Genomic DNA, 15,278 nt, shown 5'->3' on the forward strand with positions numbered 1-15,278 from the left:
CACCTTTGAGAACATACTGGAGACACCCAAACCAAAAGCCATGTTGAACCAGGAGATTCATAGTCTACTGAGGGCTACATCTGTGACATTCAAGACATCCAAAACTATACAAGAAGTCCAGTTACAACCTATGGAAGGCTATCTTAAGAGAGAGAAAAAAACAATTCCAATTGAGGACTGGTAGGGAATTGGATGCATGTCAGTTTGCAATATTTGCAGGCCATTACTTCCTACAAAGTGAAAAATAATGTCATTAATGGCAGTGATGGTTCACTCCCAGATGTGCCCAATGCCTTTATGCATGCTTTGAAAGGGAGAATAGAAGTATATCTCTGCAAAGCTTGAAGCATCCAGTGATCCTGTAAGCTTTGTCTTGGAGACTGACATCAGAACATCTTTCAAGAAAGTGATTCCTCTCAAGGTGTCATGCCCTGATGGTGGGTTTGGTAGGGTTCTAAAAATCTGAGTCAACCAACTGGCAGGAGTGTCCAAAGACTCCTTCAAGCTCTCACTGCTGCAGTCAGAGGTTCCCACTTGCTTCAAATGGGCGACAATCATACCACTGTCCAAGCAGAGCATGGTGAGCAGCTTCAGTGACTGTCACCCTGTGGCACTCACATCTACTGTTATGAAGTGCTTTGAGAGGTTGATCATGCATGAAATGCTTTGAGGGACTGGTCATGGCTAGAACCAACTTTTGCCTAAGCAAGGACTGGACCTGCTGCAATTTGCCTATCGCCACAATGGGTCTACAGCAATGCAATCTCACTAGATCTCCACTTGGCCTTGCATCACCTGGACAATAGTAATACTTACATCAAGCTGTTGTTTATTGTCTACAGTTAAGCATTCAACACAATCATAACCTTAGTTCTAAGCAAAAAGCTCCAAAACTGCAACTGCATCCTTGACTTCCTCACAGGGACACCACATCAGAAATAACTTCTCCTCACTGACAATCAACACTGGCAAACCTCAAAGATGCGTCTTTAGCTTATTGCTCTACTCTCTCTACACCCACAACTGTGTGGCTAGGCACAGCTCAAATGCCATCTATAAATTTCCTGATGACACTACTATTGTCGGCATAATTTCAGGAGCGAGACATCAGCTGGTTGAATGGTGTCACAGCAACAACCTTGCACTCAGTGTCAGTAAGACCAAGGGATTGATTGTGGGCTTCACAAAGAGGAAGTTGATGGAACACACATCACTCCTCGTTGAGGGATTGGAAATGGAAAGGGTAAGCAGTTGAAAGTTCCTGGGTGTCAACATCTTTGAAGATCTATCTTGGGCCCAACATATGTATGAAATTATAAAGAAGGCATAGCAGCAGCTTTATTGCATTAGGAGTTAGGGGAGATTTAGTATGTTACCAAAGGCACTTGCAAATTTCTACAGATGTATGTGGAGAGCATTCTAACTGGTTGCATCAATGACTGGTATAGAGAGGCCACTAGACAGGATAGGAAAAAGCTGCAGAAAGTTGTAAACTCAATCATCTCCAACATGGGCACTAGCCTCCCTACCATCCAGGATACTGTACGTTCAAAATGAGATGGCTCAAAAAGGCGGTATTCTTCATTAAGGACCCCCATCACCCAGGACATGCCCTCTTGGCATTGATACCATCGAGGTACAGGAGCCCAAAGACACACATACTCAAAGTTTTAGGAACAGTTTCTCCCCCTCCACCATGTGATCTGATGAATTCATTAACAATTCTCTATTATTACAACTTCTGGTCTTATTACTGGGCTTTATCTTGAACTACCATTTTGAGAATTTACAGCAGCTTCCCTGAACTTTGTCAAAATCATCTTTGATGATCATGTAGACCACAACCTGTGGCTATCATCCATTTTATGTGATACCTCAAAAAATGTCTTTGAAGATTAAATTAGAATCTTCTTCTGAAGTCTTGTTAGCTACTATTTAATACGATAATCTACGATCTGGAAAATTGAATCTTTTAAGTGTTCAAAAGTTGACACCCTTTCCTTAAGTTGGAACATGTAAAACTATCTCATTTGTAGCTGCTGTATGAGTAATTAATTGCAAGAAAAGTTACTGAAATTGGTTGTTCTTTCTTTTTATTGAAGATGATAAATGACCTGGAAGAGATTGCTGGGATCTACCGAGAGCTCAGCAAATTTCCAACTCCCTTGAAAGCTTGCATCAGACCACAAGTTACATTAAAAAGTACAGAAAAGTACAGCATCATCTCTGCAGGTATACAATGACAGTCACATCAAGGTGCATGCATATGTTAGGCAGTCTTGCTGTGTTTAAATATGATGTCATTGTACAGTATATTTTCTTATTTATGATGGAGTGGATAGAATTCCTCCTTTGTTTCTCAAACAGTTTGTTAAAGCCTAGCATTATTTTTGGAAGAAAAAGATATTATAACTTCAATACAACTTCATTTCCCATCGTGGCAAGTTGTAAATCTGGTAATTTTTGGACTAGAACCAGAAAAATGAAGAATGTTGTTTTATAAAATGAAACATTCTGGTTTATTAGTATCCCTAATGAGGAAAAAATAGTCATCATTACTTTATCACTACTATGTGTGGCACCAGAGGCCTGTTTTGCATTTGGTTGGTGATGTTCTTCGGGAACTAATGATGGTCTAAGAATAGATTGTCAGTATTAGCCATGTGATCAACTTAACCCGCCATTGGAGCTGACTGAATGTAGTTGGGGCCTAGTCAGGAATGGTGGGGGAAAAAGTCAATGAGTTCTTATGTAGGCAGTGTCACCAATCATCCATAAATAAAACTAAAACTTTTAATGTTTTGTGCAACGTATAAATTGTGATCGTAGATTCATTAAAATTTATATCAAGTATTAGTCCGGGTTATGCTGATTGATAGTCAACAGTAGTGTGGAGAACTAGCTAGCTGAAATGTGGTGTCAGTGCATTTCAAATATGATGCTAACACTTTGTGCTATAGAAATTGAGGTTGAACTGGAGGTGAACTGTGGGAATTTCTGACCTCTGACCCATTGCCCACCAATAATTTGCTGAGCTGAGAGGCTAGATCAGTGATTCCCAACTGGGGCAGTACCCCCTCCCACCCAAGGAGACAGTTACGTGTCCTAATGGGATGGTAGAGGAAATAGAACCTGTGTGGGGAAGTGGATGGCATTAAGTGCCACTGTAACTTGAGGCATGAGACCTGGCCAACCGTTAGTAGAGCAGGCACTTCTAAAGAAAAAGATGAGGCAGTGGAACACAGGAAGAACCATGGCTCTGCAGGTGGTGAGCTCTTGTTATCACAATGCATCTGAAACTTGGCAATCTCATCTGGCCTTTACCAAGCAAGCAGACATTACTGAGGATGCATAAATTAGCAACCGGGGGCCCAACGGTTTCCCCCGACTCACGGCACAGAATGAGTTCATGCAATTTAATAATTGATAAGTCAAGTACGCCCACTTAACTGTCACTACAGATCACACAATACAGGTCACACAGGTCACACAATAATGCAGAGTTAGCCGGAACCAAATGGTGAAATACAGCCAATTAGTGAACCTATCGAACCCGCGGATTCCTCTTGAGTGGTTCAAAGCGACCTTGGCTTCATATGTGTGGTCAAGAATCATCTTTGGGGATACTAAGACCTTATGTGATTAGCCAATAAGAGAAAATAAACTACAGAAAGTGCATCATACCTGGAGTAAAATGCTACATACCTGGAGTATGGCTTTATTCCATTCCTGTCAGATCAATGACACACCATGTGTCTTATTTGTAATACTGTGCTGTCTAATGAAGCTGAGAAATCATCAAGATTGTAGAACCATTTCCGTAAAAGACACCCTGAAAAGGCTTCTTACAGTATTACTCAGAAGATGAAAGAAGTATTTGAAAAGCGTTGCACACTCGAGTCATTTGTCAAGAAAGCTAAAAATGGGATTGATAGTGGTCTCATTGCTTCTTATAGCATATATAAATTATAGCTAAGTGTGAAAAATCTCATACAATTAATAATGCCTGCTGTATCAGAAGTGCTCACCACTGTTCTCAAAATGGATACCAGTATTTTAAAATCAAGTCCTCTGAACAATAATACTATGGCTTGGAGAATTGACAAAATGATACTCAATATCAACAATGCACAGAGCTACAAAAAACAGAATTTGGGATACAGCTAGATGAGTCAATTGCGTGAGGCAATGAGGCATTGCTAATGGCATACGTACGTTTTATCAAAAATGGAAGCGTTTATGAAGAGATTCTCATTTCTCTTTTGTAAAAAATTGAAACAAATATCAGTAGAGAATCAATGTATGATGAGATCAAAATGTATATTGAGGATAAAGGTATACCGATTAGGAACATGATCTTTTCTGCAACAGATAGAACACCATATATGACAGGTCACCAAGTTGCTTCAGTGGCAATTATAAAAAAAGAAATTCCAGGTCTGTTTGCAATCCAGTGTGTAATTCATCATCAACATCTCGCAGCCAGAAACCTCAGCCAGTGACTTTTTTCAAGCATGACTCTTGTAATATCTGCTATCAATAAAACTAAAGCTCATCCATTAAATAGCAGAATATTTTGCCAGTTATGCCAAGAAAACAATGAGGAGTTTGAATGCTTGCTTCTTCACACTAAAATGTGTTGACTGTCAAACAGTTGCAGCATACAACATTTCTTTGATCTTTTTGCCACTGTGGTTGAATTTTTGCTCAAAGTTGACACGAACTTAGGAAACAAGATCTACGAGGAGATGTGGCATACCTAGCCGATTTATAAGACAAAATGAATATTTTAAATATGAAATTGCAAGATGAGAATTTCAATTTAATCTAGGCCAAAACTGCAGAGTCCACTTTTATTGGAAAATTTAGAAATGTATCAGCAAAACATTGGGAGAAGAATGTTCTCACATTTTCCTTGCATGGAAAGTATGGCACTGTCTTTCACAGACAGTGATTTACAAGAGTACTGCTTACATCTGCAGTTACTGAAAAATTTTCAGAATCGATTCAAGGATTTGAACGATCTGGAGACTCTGGACTGGCTAATTAATCTATTTCTTTGCAAGGTAGAAGAACAGGAAGAGAGCTTGCAGGAAGAAATGATCAAAAATCAGAATGATAAAGAAGCAAAAATGCTTGTCAAAAATGTCAGCTATTGTGATATGAGGCTACACTGTCATATAAAGTTTCTTGGTCTTTAGAGAAGAGCCAAACTGTTTTTCAGTGTATTTCCGTCCTCCTCCCTTGTTGAAAGAGGCTTCAATGCAGTGAACCATATACTCACAAAAAACAGAAATAGCTTGGACATTGTTACACATGGGGACTTAAGGCTCTTGCTGTCACAACTTGAACCAGATATTTCAACTCTTGCTCAAAACCATCAAGCTCAAAAACATCAAAACGGCTGTAGGGACGTCACGCGATGACGTGGGATCGAGATGCGGATATCCAGCTCTCCCGTAAAAAAACTAATAAATTAATGTTTAAGTGAAGAAAAGTTAGTAAATATTTTCTAAAAACTACGTCTAAACTACTCAGGATTTTCCTTAGATATGCCTCCTAAACAGACAAAGAAGAAAACTTCTATTTTGAAGATAGTACAAGTTGAGCCGGCCACCAGGAAGAAGCCTCGGACTCAAGTGCATCTTACCTCCAGCGACACAGAACAGAAATCAGCCGCAGCATCAATAGTCTCCAAGAAGGAACAACAGGAACTGCGCGTGCGCGAAGGAAAGGGCATGCACAAACATGAGCAATTTGAACTACAAATCCCAGCTACGATTGGAAGTGCAAGTGAAAATGAATCCGAGGTGGATTCGGATTCTCTGGAATGTACAGATGAAGATGAGGAGGTAAAAGAAGAACAACAGGAAGAGACTGGAGGTGGAAGATATTCTGGAGACATAAGAGAAGCTTTGGTGCAAATAATGCATGAGTTAAAAGAATTTAAAAGATTAAAAATAATACAAGAAGATATTAAAAATATGAAGGCTATGTTTGATAAAATGGTGAAAAAACTGGAGAAAATGGACAAGAAAGTTAAAAACCTGGAAGAAATAATGGGAGACACTATTGAGAGAGTGAATAAAATGGAAGATAATATTCTTCCCTGGACTTCAGAAAGAAAACCACTGTTGGAAAAAATAGACCTGCTTGAAAATTTTAGTAGACGAAATAATATTAAAACTGTTGGTCTTAAAGAGGGGATAGAGGGAGAGGATCCAATAAAAATTTTTCAAAAATGGATCCCGGAAAATTTGGAAATGGAATAGGGAACCCAATTGATTGAAATCAAAAGGGTCCTCAGAGCCTTAAGATCAAAACCGCAACCTGACCAAAATCCACGACCAATCTTGATAAAATGCTTAAGAGATCAAGATAAAGAAAAGATCCTGAAGGCAGCTGCCCAATATGCCAGAAAGAAAAATGAGCCATTGATGATAGAAGGGAAAGCAGTTCTTTTCTATCCCGATATAAGTTATGACCTTTTGAAGAGAAAGAAGGAATTTAACTCAACGAAAAAGGTTTTATGGGAAAAGGGTTATAAATTTATATTGCGCCACCCGGCAACACTGATAATTTTTTTGGATGACGGAAAAAGAAGATGTTTTACTGATCATCGGGATGCAGAGGAGTTTGCACAAGAATTCCCAAATATTCACTAGTCACAGTAAAGATTTAAAAGTGAAACAGATTAAAGATGAAGACGGGGACACTGAAGTGAGTTGTTGGACATTAAAGACAGAGGAATATTTAAATATACTTTTAATTATATGATACAGGGGAGAAAGGTAAAAATTTGAGAAATATTAATTGAGAGTAGTGATATTTTTTTCCTTATTTTATATATACTTTTTTCATGTTACGGGTGAGCTGGGGAAATTTCGGATCGATCGCTACGGGATTCACGTGTGTAATCATGGCGTTTGCCATGACCCGCACAACGGAGGGGGCTAATGTTGTGTTTTTTTTCATTCACAACATTAACAGGGGGGGTTTTTGCTTTTTTTTTCTTTATAATCTATCTTTTTTTTATCTTTCTTTCTTTGCCTGGATGATCGGGGGAGATACAAGAAACACATTTAACAGAGATAGAACATCAGAAATTACAGAGATTGGGTCGGAAATGTTATAGCAGCTTCATTTAATTCAAAAGTGAGGGGAGTTGCAATTTTGGTCAACAAAACTTTACCAATTAAAATACAAAAGGTATTAATTGATTCTGCGGGAAGATATGTAATTATACATTGGCAAATCTTTTCAAAACTATGGACTCTTACGAATATTTATGCACCAAATGAAAACGATGTAAGATTTATACAGGAGGCTTTTTTGAATTTGGCTGACGCACACGATAAAATATTAATAGGTGGAGACTTTAACTTTTGCCTAGACCCAGTTTTAGATAGGTCAACAAAGGTTGTTACAAAACCAAAAGCAGCAAAATTAACTTTATCATTGATGAAAGATTTAAATTTGATTGATATATGGAGAACAATTAACCCAAGAGAAAGAGATTATTCATTTTATTCAAATAGACATAAAACTTATTCAAGGATAGATTTTTTTCTTACTATCAGTGAATATTCAAGACAGAGTGAAAAATATGGAATTCAAAGCAAGAATATTGTCAGATCATTCCCCCTTGATAATGACAATGATAATGATGGATAAGGAGGAATCGATTTACAGCTGGAGATTTAATTCAATATTATTAAAACGTCAAGATTTTTGTGATTTTATGAAAAAACAAATTCAGTTTTTTTTAGATACAAACTCACGTTCAGTTGATGATAAATTTATATTATGGGAAGCGATTAAGGCATATTTGAGAGGCCAGATAATAAGTTATACTTCTAAAATTAAGAAGGAATATATGGTAGAAATAGATGAATTGGAAAAAGAGATTACAAAATTGGAAAAAGAATCTCAAAGATATATGACAGAAGAAAAACAAAGACAACTTGTTAATAAGAAACTACAATATAATACACTTCAGAGATACCGAACAGAAAAAGCAATTATGAGAACTAAACAGAGATATTATGAACTAGGTGAAAGATCACACAGGATTCTTGCTTGGCAGTTAAAAACAGACCAGGCTTCCAAAATGATAAATGCAATTAGAACAAGTGTAAATAAAATTATTTATAAACCTTTAGAAATCAATGAAACTTAAAAAAATTTTTATTCTGAATTGTATCAATCAGAATCACAAAATGATATTGTTGAGATAGAAAGGTTTTTATCACAAATAACTTTCCCAAAATTGAATTTGGAAGAACAGAAGGGATTAGATGTGCCTTTTACATTAAAAGAGATTGAAGAAGCTCTAGGATCACTTCAGAGTAACAAATCTCCAGGAGAAGATGGTTTTCCGCCTGAATTTTACAAAAAGTTTAAAGATTTATTAATTCCTCCTTTTATGGGGCTAATACACCAAGCGGAAAGAACGCATAAACTTCCAGAATCTTTTTTGACAGCTGTTTTAATAGTATTGTCAAAAAAATAGAAATCTTTTAAAACCAACATCATATAGACCTATTTCTTTGTTGAACACGGATTATAAAATAATAGCAAAGATTTTATCTAACAGATTATCTAAATACTTACCAAAATTAATATACATGGACCAAACAGGATTTATTAAAAATAGACAATTGGCAGATAATGTAACTCGGTTACTTAACATATTTCATTTGGCACAAAAGAGGGAAGAAATGAATGTAGCAGTTGCTTTAGATGCAGAAAAAGCATTTGATAGATTGGAATGGGATTTTTTATTTAAGGTATTGGAAAAATATGGATTAGAAGTTTCTTTTATAAAATGGATTAAAACCTTAAATACTAACCCCAAAGCTAAAGTGGTGACAAATGGCCAAATTTCAACATCACTTCAGTTAACAAGGTCAACTAGACAAGGTTGTCCATTATCACCTGCTTTATTTGTGTTGGTGATAGAACCATTAGCTGAATTAATTAGAACTGACTCAGATATTATGGGTTTCAGAGTTAATCAGGAAGAATATAAGATTAACTTATTTGCTGATGATGTTCTGATTTATCTAACTAACCCATTACAATCGTTGAGTAAATTATCTTCAAGATTGGAAGAATATGGGAAAATATCAGGGTACAAAATAAATTGGGATAAAAGTGAAATTCTATCCCTTACTAAAGGAGATTATAGTCAATGTCGATTAATAACTCAATTTAGATGGCCGATAAATGGTATAAAGTATTTAGGTATAAGAGTTGATAATGATATAAAGAATTTATATAAATTAAATTATTTGCCATTATTGAAAAAAAATTCAAGAGGATCTTGATAAATGGATGATGTTACCAATAACATTAATAGGTAGAGTCAATGCTGTAAAAATGAATATATTCCCTAGATTACAATATTTATTCCAAACATTACCAATACAATTACCATAGAAATTTTTTCAAGAGTTAAATAAATGTGTGAGGAAATTCCTTTGGAAAGGTAAGATGTCAAGAATATCGTTGGAAAAATTGACATGGAAATTTGACCTAGGAGGGTTACAATTACCAAATTTTAAGAATTATTACAAAGCAAATCAACTTAGATTTATTGCATCTTTTTTTGATGAAGATAAGCTGGCATGGATTAGACTAGAATTAGATAAAATAGGAGAAAATATACCAGAAGAGGTTATATATAATTGGGAATCTAAATGGATACAGGAAAATAAAGAATCTCCTATACTAAAACATTTGATTGATTTATGGAATAAGATAAATGTTGATGATGAGATAAAGAAATCTTTATTAGCAAAGAGACCGTTATTTCAAAATAAACTTATCCCTTTTACAATGGATAATCAACTTTTATATAACTGGTTTCACAAAGGGATTATATATTTAGGAGACTGTTTTGAAGGAGGTGTATTAATGTCATTTGACCAATTAAAGAATAAATATAAAATATCAAATAACACTCTTTTCTGTTATTTCCAATTAAGAGATTATTTAAGAGATAAACTGGATCAAACAATGTTATTGCCGAAACCTAATGAAATAGAAACTTTAATTCATAAAGGAAAAATTTAAAAAAATTATTTCTGGGATGTATAGTTTGATTCAAAAACAGGCAATTAAACAAGGAATTCATAAGTCAAGACAAAAATGGGAAACTGATTTGAATATTAAAATTGATGAAACAAGTTGGTCAAGATTATGTCTTGATAGTATGACAAATACAGTAAATGTTCGACTAAGATTAGTACAATATAACTTTTTGCATCAAATATATATTACACCACAAAAAATAAATAGATTAAACTCAAATTTATCTGATCAATGTTTTCGATGTAATCTAGAAATTGGTACTTCTTTACACTCTACTTGATCTTGTTCTAAAATTCAACCTTTTTGGACAAATTTAAGAGTTTTATTGGAACAAATTATTGGAATACAACTTCCACACAATCCAATATTATTTTTACTAGGCGATATTGAAGGGATAAAATCAAAATCCAAATTGAATAAATATCAGAAAGAATTCATAAAAATTGCATTGGCAGTAGCCAAAAAGGCTATTGCAGTTACTTGGAAATCGGATTCATACTTAAGTATAGATCGTTGGAAGAATGAAATTTTTAGCTGCATTCCACTTGAAAAAAGTTACTTATAATTTAAGAGATAAACAAAACCTGATATAAATATGAAATATTTCTGAGGCAGAAAGAAATACAGAATCATTGAGTCATACAGTATGGAAATAGGCCCTTCAGGCCACTATTTTCATGCTGGCCATTTTACCTGTCTGTACTAATCCTATTTGCCTGCATTGGGTCGGCAGCCTTTTATGCTTTGTCTGTGCAACTCTAAATTCTAGATGCCTCTTAAATACTTGTGATTCTATCTACTTCCACCACCTTCTCTTGCAGTGGCTTCTAGACATTATCCATATCTGCTTCCTCTCCATGGATGCTACCTGACCTGCTGAGTTTTTCCAGCACTTTGTGTGTGTAGTGCGCAGATTTTCTTGTGTTTGTATATTGTCCACTCTTTCTATAATAAACATTTACCTCTGATCCCTCTAAACCAGACGTTCCAACCTGGTGTTCATGGACCCATGGCAAAAAAAAAGATTATGAACTTCTGCTTTAAACCTTCTACTTTTCACTTTAAACCGATTTCTTCTTGTGTTAGATATCTCTCCCATGGGAAATACATTCTTATTATCTACTTTCCCAATGACTTTCATAATTTTATACTGTATGCCTCCTACAGTCTTATCCAATCTTTACTTATAAGTAATGCTGTTCAACTCAGGCAAATTCCAGGTGGGCCTTCTCTGGAACCTGTTCAGCACAATCACATCCTTGTGGTATGGCAACCAGAACTACACACAATACTCCAAGTTCAACCTAACCAATGTTTTGTAAAGTTGTAATCTGATGTCTCAACTTTAATATTCTTTGCCCTGTCTAATGAAGGCAAGCATCCCATATGCCTTCTTCACCGTCCTATTCATCAGTACTCCCATTTACATTGAGCAATGGACTTATTCCTCAGGGTCTCTCCATTCAACAATACCCCTGATGGTCCTCTCATGTGTTGTGTATGTCCCACCTTTATTTGACTACCCAAAACGCAGCACCTCCCAATTGTCAGGATTAAATTCCATCTGTCATTGCTGTGCCCAGTTCTTGCAAGATATATATCAGCTGGAGTAATGGGCAGAGTAGTGGCAGATGGAATTTAATCATACATCACACACAGTAAATGGTAGGGCCCTCAGGAGTATTGTTGAATCTCCTTTGCTATATAAATATCACTATTTTTATTGCCAGCTATAAATTTTCTAATCAGACCTCCTGTTTTCACATCCAAGTTGTTAATAAATTTAACAAACATCAAAGATCCTAGCATCAATCTTTGCAATGCCCTGCTGGCCACAGACTTCAAATCAGAAAGATGTTCCTCTGCTGCCACCCTTGGCTATTATCACCAAGAAATGACCAAGTCCAGCAAGATTTGTTCCAAATGTGAGATGTTTATTTGTGAAGCCTTAAATGCTTTCATTTGGGGTTAAAAAAAATGTTCCAGAATTACGATATGTGCTTGGACTAATGTGTCTTAAATCACTCATGAAAGTGTTCACATCAGGCTATGTGATGTTCTTATATATGTGCAATGGAAGTATGCCTCGTGATTATGCTATTGTATATATATTTATGAACATTTATGTCTGTCTCTATATCCTATCTAACAAATTTAGAAATATGTTTTGAAAATATTTAAACATTAAGCAAGAGATATTTCATAGTAAGGTAAAACCATAATAATAGTTAAAGGTAAATCATCTAATGACGATAAACAGTTTAGTTATTTCAATATTTTATTTTTGTGACCATACATATATCATTTCTAAAGCATTTCAGAAATTTTGTACCTTGGATCTGAAAGAGGTTTTCAAATTTGCATGTTATTTTTGTAACCTGAATCAGAAAAAAGAAAAACTAGTTTTCAAAAAATGAGTTCCATTCTTGAGTCTTATTATGAAAAAAGCCCTCTGAAAGTTGTTGTAATACCCACAGTATTTGAGGGGTGTTTTAGCCACAATTTTGTCAACACAGATAAGAGAAAGTCTGCAGATGCTGGAAATTCAAGCAATGCGCACAAAGTGCTGGAGGAACTCAGCAGGCCAAGCATTATCTATGGAAAAGAGTACAGTTGATGTTTTGGGCCAAAACATGGACTGTACTCTATTTCATAGATGCAGACCATGTTTTGGGCCAAAACATGGACTGTACTCTTTTTCATAGATGCAGACCTGGCCTACTGAGTTCCTCCAGCATTTTGTGTGTGTTGCTTTGACAGAGACAGATTCAATCAATTTTAATTATTCCAGTTTTTTAAAATATCTAAACCAATATGAGCTGATTATCTTATTATTGAATTTAACTAACAGTCATTGACAAGAAGATAATGGAAGTATGTATCAAATGGTGGAAGATCTAATCTAAGTCCTGCTCTATCACTAATCTGACAGAATCTTGGAAAAGCACTTATCTGATTATTATATATGTATAGCAAAACCTTTAGTGTATTTTTTCAATGCATTTATGATGCTGCAACAAGAACTAACTAGACCTGTTATTTCCCAATTGTAGGGTTAGCTATGAACTTGTCTATGACATGATGCAAACTAGACCAAGGCAATCATTACCACTCTTCCCTTCTGCCCATCACCCACATACACCTCTCTGGTTCTCCTTCCTTTCCCACCTTTGTCCCTTTATTTGATGTTCCACCTTCCTCTCCCATTGGATCACAATCGGGTTTTTATCTGTTATGCTGTGAAGTTTCTCGTGTCAGTGCAGTGCTATGTCATAAAATTACTATGAATTACAAAATAAATAAGAATAAACAGATTTTAAATAGCGTTAGTTCCATGCATTTGTGTTCAAAAAGCAGTGATTTTTGTCTCTGATGGTTGGCGAGAAATAAGAATAGAGAGTATTCAGAAATGTGTTGTGCATTCAGTTTCAAGTATTTAAGCTTAGAGATGCCACAAATGACTGGGAGTGAAAATGAAATAATTTCACTACTTCACCAAGTTAGAAACTATGAAGATTTTGAAGGTATCGACAGTCATCTTGAATTTTATAATGAAAATAATGATCTCGTGAATGCAACTGTCCAAATAATTGTATGAAGACAGTCCATTATCTGCATTAGGTGTCTGTGCAGATTTTGTTCATTTACAGTCATTCAAAAGACTGAATGAACTATTAGGAATTAATACACAATTTTACAGTATTATAACTTATTCTGTGTTTTGTTTAAATGTATAATTTGTTGTTCAATTAAACAAAAGTTTGTCTTTTTTATATCTTTTAACTTTTTCCATGAAACTTTGGCTAATTGAGGCAGCCATTTAATTCAGCTAAATTGTACTGGTCCTGATGTGTTCCAATTAACAAAAATCCCCTATATTCCATGATCTTTGTCACTTTCACCTATCACCTTCCAACTTCTGATACTACTCACATTCTCCCCTTCCCATCTGTTCACCTCACTTCCCTTTCCCCACCCTCCTCATCTGGATCCACCCAATACCTACAAGCTTTTTCTCCACCCTTTGACTCTATCTTTTTTACTGGATATCTTCCCTCTGTCTCTCAGTACAGCTGAAAGGTCTTGACCCAAAATGTTGACTGTCTATTTCCTTCCACTCATGCTGCAAGACCTGTTGAACTCCTTCAGTGTTATGTGTGTTCCAGCACCTGTAATCTCTTGTGTCTCCAGGGTAATAAAATGTTTAATGTTTATTTCAGAGTGGTCTCAGAGGGATCTTGAGCAGGCTGAGAGAGTGAAAGCATTTCAAGAGTACATTGTCTTCCATGACGAAACTTCCATTGTGTGCACTAGCCGTTTAGGAAGTTGCACAGAACGGCAAGATGGGTGAGCGTAACTTAGGCCATGCATGATCCAAGACTTTATTAATTCTCATTTAAGCTCTTATCTCTGTTTGACTTCAGTGTTCCATCATTGTACAAATGTCTTTTGTTTTCAGGCAGTCAATTTCATCTGGGTTTTTTAATTTGTGTCTCATTCTACTGAGCTACATTTTCTGCATATTGGTAGTTAATCAATGAGGTTTTGGTGAAGTTTGGAGTGGAGTGTGTGGCCTAGAGGCCTGGGAGGCCGGAGCCCATGATTGACTCCATTGACTCTCTCGGATTGATGCATCGAGCAAGGTCGAAGTTATCAAGGACGAGTGGAGGATGGGGCGGGTGTTCGGCACCATCTGCCTGCATTTGTCTGGTCCTCCTCTCCTTCTTGCTAGCCACTGTCAAAGAGTCTTGGTATCCATGTTGCAAAGATTGATCGGCAAGGCAATGGACTTCCTTTGGGGGACTTTGAAGTTCATGTTACATGTGGTTCTGGATTCCGGTTACTGCTTGTTTTTACTGTTCTTGAGCGGTTTGATTGGATCGATGCAGACTGGGGCGCTTCAGTGAAGAATGACCCTGCAGCCTGCAGTGGGATCTGAACTGAATGGAATACTACAGGATTCCCACTTTGATTTTGATATTCTATGTGCTGTTTGCTTGCTTTTTGCACAATTTGTTCTTTTCTCGCCTGCTGCGTGTTTGATATTTTGTTGAACGGATTCCACGGTGTTTCTTTGTTTCGTGGCTGCTTGCAGGAGGATGAATCTCATAGCTCTATTCTGTACACATACTTTGAAAATAAATGCACTTTGAATCTTTGAATTTGGCTGCATACTTTGCACG

At 36.1% G+C, this 15,278-nt stretch overlaps 1 protein-coding gene across 4 annotated transcripts in view; it reads left to right on the forward strand.

The window, feature by feature from the left end:
• LOC132377902 (acylamino-acid-releasing enzyme-like) overlaps positions 1-15,278 on the forward strand; it is a 74,772-nt gene that overhangs the window by 4,850 nt on the left and 54,644 nt on the right. For all 4 annotated transcript variants that reach the window (XM_059944366.1, XM_059944365.1, XM_059944367.1 and 1 more), the window contains exons 2-3: positions 2,103-2,232; positions 14,316-14,442. In XM_059944366.1, the coding sequence (XP_059800349.1) occupies positions 2,103-2,232; positions 14,316-14,442 (257 nt within the window). The remainder of the gene's footprint in view (positions 1-2,102; positions 2,233-14,315; positions 14,443-15,278) is intronic.

The sequence above is a fragment of the Hypanus sabinus genome, chromosome 19, assembly GCF_030144855.1.
Source record: "Hypanus sabinus isolate sHypSab1 chromosome 19, sHypSab1.hap1, whole genome shotgun sequence".
NCBI classification, from domain to species: domain Eukaryota; kingdom Metazoa; phylum Chordata; class Chondrichthyes; order Myliobatiformes; family Dasyatidae; genus Hypanus; species Hypanus sabinus.